Genomic DNA, 10,468 nt, shown 5'->3' with positions numbered 1-10,468 from the left:
TGGACTCTTTCCCTAACGATCTGACACCGCTGCAGAAATATCTTTGCCTGATAGATGTTGGCTATTTCATCAACACCAGTGGTGCCGCACTTTTCAATCCAGAGAGGAATGTAGATGTCATTATCTCACTTGATTACGGTTTGGGGAATGTGTTCAAGGTGAGAAGATGAACATACTCTGTTCCTTGCAACCCTGGTAAAACTCTTCTTGTGTTATTCAAACTTCTAAGTAAGTGGTTGTCTAAGTCTTGATCATATACCCAAGAGCAAACCAGTCATCATATCTTGGAGGAGGAAAGAAACTTCCTTCAAGTCCAGAACTATAGAAGCTGTTAGGCTTTTTTCTCTGTAGTGGATTGCTGCATACACTTCCTAGGATCTGCAGGGAACTGCAGTAACAATTGTTTGCTGGAGACATGACCTTGATCTCTCCTGGTCTGTTCTTATGACAAAGTCTAAGTGTGGCTTTTGGTCTTTCCCTCTAGCTGTAAAAAACATTATAGGGTGATAAGAAGCATCTTCTGACTTGTGGTGAGTGGTGGCAGAAAGTAGGGTTATCCTGTGGCTACTTTGGACTACATATTCACTGCGGAGTGATTCTAGGGACTGAATGAAGTTGCCACAGTATTTCTATGATACCTCAGTAAACCCAATTCTTGTCTTAGCTTTAAGGTAATGACTTTGTGTGTCCACAGCAATTAGAGATGACGTACAAATATTGCAAGATACAAAAAATCCCGTTCCCCAAAGTGGAGCTAAGTAAAGAAGAAGAGAAGAATCCAAAGGAATGTTATGTGTTTTCGGATGCAGAGGACCCCAGAGCACCCATAGTAATCCATTTCCCCCTGGTGAATGACACCTTTAAGGAATTCAAGGAGCCTGGTAAGTTCGATCAACAAAACTGTACTTTCTAGTTGAGTTCGGGCCATTTGTCTTTCCACAGCATGGATCTTACTTGTCCTTTGCAGCAATAACTTTAAGCAAGGGCACAGCCTTTGTGTGAGCGAGACCATCCTGTCTCCTACCCATCACGGTCATACACATATATTCGTTGGGCTATGAATGAGCATGCTCACTCATCTGTGAGGCCAGGTTTAGGTTACTACATTCAGCTCAAAGTACATGAGTTTCCACCATGGCAGAGAAGGAGATGTCAACTCTTTTTCTGTTAAACTAGTCATGTTAACTTTCTCACCAAAACTGGGATTATGTTCCCCATATACAGAGTGAAACTGTCTCTCTCAATCATGATGTGACAGAGGTAGGTGAGGCATGTCTCTGCTGATGAGCGTCCACATATTGCTCAAGGGGCAGGTTAGCAAACCACAGCAGACTCAGTGATGCTCCATAAGGCACAGGAGAGAAACGAGCAAGGCTTTAAGCCACAACTCACACTGCAAGACATACTGGAGAAGGCAGCACCTGCAATGGTAAAATGTCAGGGTAAAGGTAGGGCCAGAATTACTCCTTGATCTAGAAGAGACGGAGAACATCTGCCAACTGCTTCTTCCCTCACCTTCCCCCTATCAATTTAAGACCTAGCAGGAAGCAGGCAGGCTGGGCGCTGGGTGCTTCTCCCATACCCTCATGCCTTTGTGCCAACCACCATCTAAATGGAGAGAATTAGCAAGTCTCTCCGGCAATACTAAGAATGATGTTTGTGGCCCAGGAGTCAGAGCAGAAGGAACAGGCACATGACTGCTACCAGCTGGCTCAAGTAATTCTGTTGTGAACATATTCAGAGAAAGAAATAGTAGGAGATGGAGGGGATGCAATGTTTAGCTGGCATAAGGGTAAGAAGCATAAAAGTTACTGACCGTCCTACCTTGGCCTAGCCATTTTATGGTGGTGTTACAAGCATTGTGGTAGAAGGAGGTTACTTCCTTTACTAAAAGACAGTGAATAGAAAGAGCTGCCAGAAAAACTCTGTTAGCCTGTGGTGTACACAAGGGAAAGCCTGTATTAACTCACAGAGAAGGACCTTGTCCTGTACTTGCCAAAGAACTTTGCACATGAGTTTGGCAGCTCTGTGCGTGTCATTAACAGACAGCAAGACCTTAAGTTTCCCAGCTAACGGGGCTCATATCCTTCCTCTGTTTCTCCAGGGGATTCAACAACAGGCGTGGCTTTGCTATGGGGATATATACAGGTGGTTTGGTTCTGCATGGAGGCACAGCAGGCCCGGGGCAGTGTGGTCTGCCCTCAGGTGTTGTCTTTGAATGCAGGCATGAAGCAGCAAAGGCCGTGTTAAAACAAGAGAGCCTCAGTATAGACTAGGTTTTTCCAGCAGCTTGTGGGATACTCTGCAAAGATCAGACAGGCGGTCTCTTGTTGGTGCCCCTGCTGTTTGACTTCCTTAACCTGAGACCTTCCTCTGTGCTGGAGCTCTTGTAGCAACAAACCCCGAAGTATCTCACACACACGGAGTTATCAGGCCATGGGGAACTTCTGCTCTCACTCGCTACTGCTCAACACAGCAGGCAGAGCATTCACTCTCCTTCCAGCTTTACCCAAAATTATATTGTGGTACTGAGACCATAGCAAAATGGCTGTCTCTGAGGGAGCATTTGGAGAAGGTCATGAACAGCAGCAAAACAGGTTAAGTAAATCTCCTGTTCTGCTGTAATGTTCACCAACGCTCAGAGAATATGTGCAGTAAGAGATACACCAATAAAATCACATTTAGAAACTTTCTGGATGAACAGAGGAGTTGATACCCAGTAGAGGGAACTGGGCTTGTTAGGTGGAGGCTGGAGATGGCCTAAATGGCAATGCACAGTGAGGTATGGCCATGAGCAGTGGCTAGCAGGTAAAACAGGTGAGTGTTTTAGAGTCTTTCTGAATGGAAGATGGATGACATTATGCAGAACAAAGCAGCTGCTGCAGCTTCTTAGTGCTCCAGGCCCAAATTCATGAGCTGTGATGCTCACCTGTGTGTCTCAGAGCAGCCAGTGATTCATCAATCATGCTGACAGCCAGCAACTGATGTGGGTAGTTGGGAGAGGAGAGTCCTTGGCAACCTGCTTGAGTGGATTTCAAGTTTAACAGTGGAGCTTTTCATTTCTAGATAGCTGAGAGACACCTTGTGGAATGTGGATACTTATTTTTCTTGCCTTTCACCGTTTAAATTCTAGAAAAGAGAATCAGCTTGTGAAGTGCCCATTTACAGTGCAACTACAGACTGTGCTTTTGTGTGCTTGAGGCAGATGCAGCTGTATCTGGATGTGGATAGCACAGATAATACAGCTCTTTGAATACTGGGAGGCTCAATGAAGCGAAACTTGGACTTTTTTAATACAACCACTTCTAGTGACGGCCTGTGCTCAGCACCCTGGGATCACACTGCCCAGAAACCACTAGGTTAGACTAAAACCTGCTATGTCTCAAGCAAAATTCATGTGTCATTTTCATGTGGTTCTGGTAGACATCAGAAGGAATATCTCAGCAGTCTGTCTGTAGCCCTGCTGACAGTCATCTCACAATACATTTGTGGTTTGGACATATTTGGTTCAGACTGCAACCAAAGGAGGTAACCAAAGGTAAAAAACAGAGAAAAAAAATGTAACTCTAAACATATTGTACGAGCATAAATATGAGGCTGCCGAAGTCCCTGGTGGAGGTAATTAGGGTGTCCTTTTAAGCAAAAAGATTGCCCTAACAGGGAGGATGGATGTTGGCAATTCCAAGAGGTTGGGTTCACCCAAGGCTGAGTTGAAGGATGAGAGGCTGATGCGGGGTGCTCTGTTCTGTCTGCACCTCTGCACTCTGCCACAGGCAATCCTGTGTACATCACAAGGGATGTACAAGGTTGTCCACTTGTATGTACTAGGTTGTCCACTCACTCTAGCTGGCAGATACGCTCTCGTCATCTCTAATCAAGGTCTGATCATGGATTTTGAAAGGTGTTCCAGGTGTGTGGCTTGTCTGAGAGTCAGACTTACAGGCTTGGGGAAAGGATGTAGACCCAGGGGCATGCTGCCCAGGAATGACTGTCTGCAGGGGCAAGACAAGGGGGAAGGTAATGGTTCCTGCCAGCCCTGCTGACAGATTTCCAGTTCTGAGCTTTAGCAGGAGGAGAAAAGAGGAGCAGCTGGGAAAGCTGACCAGGAATGACTCTTTCAAGCTGTGGAGGGGTTGCAGTCCTTCCTGGATGCTGTTTTTAACATTGGGTTCTGCCAAGTAGATCAGTCCCCTCCAACACCACGTGTTTTGTGCTCCAGATTCAGCTCTCTGTGGTGGCTTTTGTTTTTCTCTGCAGGGGTAAAACGCGGTCTCTCAGAGATGGAAGAAGGCAAAGTAAATCTGGAGAACAACTGCTCACCCTATTACCTCATTAGGCTAATCTACTCCTCTGAAAATTTTGACAAACTCGTGAACCTGAGCAAATACAACATCCTCAATAACAAAGACCTGCTCCTCCAGGCAATTCGGAGTGCCGTAGAACGGAGGAGAAGCGGCAGGACTGGGAACCTCCCCAGCCACTCCGGAGCTGGATACCGCTAGGCTGGGTTTTTGCACTGTTCCCCACTGAAGGCTATGACAGTCACATTACAACTCATCACAGACACATTATAACATGTTACAGTCACATTACAACACATCACAGTATTAATTATTTGCAGGAAACCTGTACATTTCTCATCGTGCCTTGTGCAAGTCCCTAGCTTTCAAAAGGGTTTATTTAATCTCCTTCCCCCAAGTTTTCAGACCACAAGAGCCTGTGGTCTTGTTTTAAGAAATTAGAGTCCTTGTTAGCAGAGACCTAGGATCTCCCCAATGTTATAGAATATGGTGGTGGTGATAGTTCTTTGTATGTGCCTGTCCCCTCAATCCTGAGTCCATTGTCGGTGTCTTTTCAATGCTTCGTTACAAACCAAGTCCTGGCCATTTGCATTCAGTAATGTCCAGATTTTCAGGTAGGCTGAGCAATTAGAATTTGCACTGAATTGTTGGGCTTAGCTTTGAAGTCAGGCCAAAGAGTCGTGTATATATATGTATCTCTGAACAATGGCCAAACTGCAATGTGGACAATTGCATTCTGTCTGGCCGATTCCCCTTGCTGATTTAGAAATTACTCCTTTTTTCCGTTCCCCTGCAAGAGTTTGGCACAGGAACGCTGCTCCAGACTGCCACGAGAGGGGCAGTTACATTTCAAGAAGAGAGGACGTTAGCTGCAGAGAGCGAGTACGATTCTTTTGAGCGTTGGCTGGAGGAAAAATTCTGCATAAGGCATGAGTGATTATATTGATTTATATGGGTAGAGCCTTTATGAATTAAAATGTCAAGAGCCTGAAACAAGCTTTTGATATCAGAAACTTGAGGGGAATAATTACCATAGATTCAAGTACATTTAATTTAATAATCATGACTGAGACATAAACTGGTGCTCCTTACATATGTAAACTGAATGTAGGGTAACATAACTCACTAACAGAGTGCATAGCCATTGTATTTTCACACCCGGAAGATTTTTTCCCTTTACAGTCTTCTATTCCTAACATCATAGGCAAGGTATTTTTAATAGGTGCTATACTAATATAGAGCACAAATAAAAAAAAAAAAAAAGGAAATTCTTTATCACACCTCCTTGTTGGAGGAAAAAATTTGGAAAAATGCTGCCTGGTTTTCATTTGCTTTGGAGTGCAGTGAGAGACTTTGCCTTGAACTAGGAGCTTGGAACATCTTTATAACCCTCCACTATATTAAAAAGATGGTAGGGAAGGATGCTGAGCAATACAAAACAGAGCTCCACAGAAGTCAGAGAAGTTTCCAGACTTCCTAGCGCTGAAGGGTTTGGACCTGCTTCTGGTTTATTTAATCCAAACACAGCCTATTCATCGGGACCTCCAAGGAAAATCTTATACATTTCTTCTGTGTTGAAAATTTACTTGACATCTAGAATTCTTTTTACTTGAAATCCTAAATTAGAGAAAGAAAGAGAAACACGGGTCTGCCTTTTTTGGTATACACAGACAGTATTCAAGCTCAGAGGGAGAGCATTTACAAAAGGCTTCATTGCCTGAACCCTGCATCTACTAAATGCTGCTTCTGCTGCAAGCAATGGCAATGAATAAGCCTCAGCAATATTCCTTGTACAATGCTTATTTACTGAGCTAAGGAATACCATGCAAAACCTGAGGAGTCATAACAGCGGGAATGCAACTGTACAACTGAATTCAGACCATGAGAAGATAAGAACTAATCGGATACCAGCTGCAAGAAAAAAATGAAGAGCCATTTTGAGTGGAAGGATGAGGTGGCAGCAGGGGCTGTCTCAGAAGAGTCCTACCAGCAGGATCTGTTACTTTTGCGTAGAGGAGCAGCACGTCATGGCACAGCATACCATGGTGCAGGTATATGCACATACACACACACACGCACAGGGTGTGCACTGTTTTCGTGCTTCTCTGGCTGGTCTATAAAGAAACCCCTTCCTATAACTTACTTGCACAGAACAAAAACTGATTCCAGCATGACTGTGAAAAAGCTGCGTGCTCCCACGTTCCCTGGCTGGGTGCACCCTGATTGACCCGGGCTCCAGTGCTTGGCCCCAGCGCCAGTCGGTGTTTGACCCCCTGCTCACCTTGGCCGGGCAGCAGGAGCAGAAAGGATGGACAAGGAGTGGGTGATGCCATCGTGCTGCCCATCTCCATGCCCTTACTGCATTGGTGCCTCAAACCATCGCTCGTGTCTTCCAGTGTTATGCTATTGCACAGGAGGTGCAAGGGGCTGAGCTGGAGGAGAGGGCTGGGGGCTGTCCCAATAATAGCAGCCCATAGTGGATTTTCTGCTGCAGTGGTTAAAGGACTCAGTTCCGTCAGGGACACTGGTGTTCTCCACAACAGGCAGGGATTTCTTTTGATGCTAAACCAATATCTAACTGAAGCTGGAAGATTTGGCCTTCAGGAACAGAGAGTGGGAGCAGCCCCCAGTGAGATACAGCAGATTTGTTAGGAAGACGACCACCAGTGATGTTATCTAATTGCCTTTTGTTTACATGTTGTCCATATTGTAAATAGGAACACTGTTTTACCTCATCTACCAAATTTTTACACTCTGCTGCTACAAAAAGAGATCCTTGTTTTGTTCATGGGTGATCCGTAACCCTTGTGAACCTTCACAGCACATGCCCAGCAGCGAGGCACCTCAGGCACGCTGAGAAAATTAGGTCTCTAAATGCTCCACAGATCAATGACTGGGGCATTTGCTGCATTCATAGTGCTGCTAATGCAAACAGAAATGCCCACTAAAATGTAAAAGAACCAAAAAACCCACAGGGTTTTCAGGTAACCCACAGTCAGTGGAGAGTAACTTTTCATTACAGAGGAGTGAGGGAGGTCGCTGTGGGTCGGGAAGGTGTGTGACTCTCCCTTTGCCAGGAGCACAACCGGAGGTTGTGTGAACACTTAATGTAGGTCCACGGACTGCTGTTTAATCTTGCAGTCCAGGGGCACAAACAGGCATATGTCTTGATCTCCTTTGGGCCCCATGTGATACCGTTGTAGCATTAAATGATAATAATTTTTTTAAAATATATTTTTGCATTTCAGAGGATGAAATTATGTGAGGGCTGTATCATTGCCCATCAGAGTGGGTTTTATTTATTTGTTTCGGTTATGTTTTCGGTTTTGTAGCATGACATTGAGGGATTCTGTTGCTGGCCTGATGGTGTAGCAGGAGAAGCTGGAGGGCAGTTGTGAGGGCAAAGGCTGCTGGAGGATGTGCGGGGTGGAGGGACTCAGACCAGGCACAGCCTCATCCGTGCAGCTTGCTGGGAAGTGGTGGCTGGCACATGCTGTCCCCCAAAGCACGCCTGGGCTCTGGTTCAGAGCATGCTAATTTGTACAGCCCGAAACCCACGAAACTCTAGAGCGTAGTTGCAGTGATGTATGGCTGATCGGTGACCTGCGCTCTGGTCTGCTCCTTGGTCCTTGTTTCCTTTAGGGTGTACATGGAGTCTAAAAGGGAATGGACCACTGAAATGTTGTGTGTTTGTTCCTCAAAGGTTGTATGTTTGTTGCTTGTCCCCAGTCTTGCCTGGCCTTGTGTCACATGTCAAATGGCTCAGTGGGGTGCATGAAAAACCAAAGCAAGCACTTGGAGCAGATAGCTCTGTCTCTGCGGCTCACCGTAAAAAGGCATCTGTGAAAAGGCACATGGCGTGCTTATAAACTGGGCCTTGCTGTTCTGGCGTTCTGTTTGCTTAACCACTGAAGATGAATGCTGTAGGTGAACCTGCTTTGGCAGGGGGGTTGGACTAGATGATCTCCAGAAGTCCGTTCCAACCCCAACCAGTCTGTGATTCTGTGAATGTATGCGTGTAAAAAAAAAAACACCTCATCCGAAATCCACCCCAGATCACTGCTCTCAGATGAACATTTTGCTGGAAAACCCCACAAATACAGAGCTTGCTATCTGCTGCCAAACACAAAGGAAACAAAAGTTTGTTCTTATAACTGTTAGCAACTCTTTATAGAAACTGCTTGCTTGTGTCTTTTAACTGTTTAATAATATATTAATTAAAAATAAAATATTGCAAAGAGCACCAGATGCATGAAAGTCTTTATGCACTTAAGCACAAGACTACATTTTTCCCTGTTGTAGAAGCAGTACTTATGCTAGATGCCTGCTCAGCACTTTGTGGGGCATTTCCTGGTTTCAAGATGCAGTGGAAAAATCAGAGAGAAAATGTTCTGGTTTACAAAGGTATTGAGAGCCTGGAAAAAAAAGTGGACTAAAATCTACCTCCTGTGGTAAAACCCTCTTCAGTGGAATGGCACAAGGCAGGGTAGGAAGGCAGCTGTACTGAGACACAGCCAAGACAGCTTTATTTTGCCTCTTGGTGATTTGACTTAAATGTGTACAGAAACCTGCCTTTCACTGAACTTTACTATTACCAATCAAATTGTGAGTTTAAAAAAAAAAGAAGTTTTTAATTTTTTGTAAAAGCTGTTAAAAATGATCAACAATAAAGGAAAATGCACCAGTTCCCCCTTCCTTTCATTTGCTGTATTTTTTGTGACAGGCATGGGCTCCAGCACAGGTACAGCAGATGAGAAAGAGCAGAACTAGCCAGCAACATACAATGATTAGATCACCTTGTGGATGCAAGTGACTGAGCTCAATCAGTCTGAACACAAATTTAAACTCTAAGCGACATGTGTACCCATAAAGTATGTACATAAACTTCGTGTTACACACTCTCCTTCCCTCCCACTGGAACATTAGTCAATGCAGAGGAGAAGATCGCAAGCAAAGAGTGCTTCAAAGTCATGCTTCAGACTGGCTAAAAAAGGACTGAGGCTGAACTCCTTGTCAGAGGAGTTAAGGACTTGAAGCTTTAGCTTCCACCTGTCAGGGAAGAGCCCCCGGCCACTACACTGTCCAGGGGGAAAAAAAATGCCATTTCTCCCTGGTTTCATGCTGGGTAACTTTTCTTTGGCTCAGAAACAGAGGTAAGTAGGGAAAAAAAAGATACTCTTTCTCATGATTGCACCATACCTTTACAAGTGGAGCCTAAAATCCAAATGCTTGCACCAGTACATAGGTATTTAAGAAAAAAAAAAAAGTGGTAAACAGGCCCCACCTCATGCTGAAGGGCTCATCTGATCACTCCATCGTTAGCTTCAGGAGCCTGGGCTAAGTCTGGTGTGGCAGAATTTGAGTCTATGTCTCAGGTGAACAGTCTCATCAGCATGTTATTTTGAGGTCTGCTCTGCTTCATCTTGACTGGTGAAAAAAGCGAATTCAGAATCAGAGCTGAAACAGTCTCCACAAGCCCATTGCAGGGGGTAGACTGCCAGGCATGAGAGCGTTTGGTCTCTGGACAAAAATGCATGCCCGGCTTTAGCTGCATGCCTGCCACTTCCCTGTATTATTATATCTCTTAGGCATTAGGATTTAAAGTACACGAAGATGAGAATCCCAGCTGAATCCTCTTGCATCTCCAGGCTGAGGCACCGTAAAAGAAAACACAAAGCCACCACCAACCCTGTCCCAAATGCTTTTCTTCCAGGCTTGGACTTCTCCCTGGAAGGGCAACTGGCAGTTGCGCTTCTGCTCGTGGGGAGGAACTACACTTCCAAAACCACACTAATTACTAAGTTTTCCCCTCTTGAAGAGAAAGGAGGCTGTCCACAGCTGCTAAAAATGTCCAGGGATAGCACGCTGCTAATACACCATTCCGATAGGACCTCTTCTTAAAAGAAAAATTACCTCGAGCAGCCCTGGTATATAGACAAATTGGCTTTGTAGTGGCAAAAGGGAAGGAAAGAATAACACACATTTCAGGTCAAAACCTCTACTTCCCAAAACAACCAAACCTCTCTCACCTACAGTGTACAAACAATCCTGCTAATTGTCCCTATCAGCATTTTTAATTGGTTTGGGTGCTGTGCCATGCCGTGACTACCACTGGTAACGCGCCACAGGACTGACCTGTGCCGGGGACTCCTCCAGGGACTCGCACC

The 10,468-nt window shown here is 45.1% G+C and overlaps 1 protein-coding gene across 1 annotated transcript in view; it reads left to right on the top strand.

Moving 5' to 3' along the window:
- LOC104169098 (cytosolic phospholipase A2 beta-like) overlaps positions 1–4,502 on the top strand; it is a 74,996-nt gene extending 70,494 nt beyond the window's left edge. The window contains exons 21-23 of the mRNA XM_009709913.1: positions 1–158; positions 695–881; positions 4,258–4,502. Coding sequence (XP_009708215.1) covers positions 1–158; positions 695–881; positions 4,258–4,502 — 590 coding nt within the window. The remainder of the gene's footprint in view (positions 159–694; positions 882–4,257) is intronic.
- Positions 4,503–10,468: the final 5,966 nt, after the last annotated feature.

This window comes from Cariama cristata, unplaced genomic scaffold (genome assembly GCF_000690535.1).
Source record: "Cariama cristata isolate BGI_N322 unplaced genomic scaffold, ASM69053v1 scaffold17561, whole genome shotgun sequence".
Lineage (NCBI taxonomy): Eukaryota > Metazoa > Chordata > Aves > Cariamiformes > Cariamidae > Cariama > Cariama cristata.
This window is presented reverse-complemented; position numbering and strand designations above follow the sequence as displayed.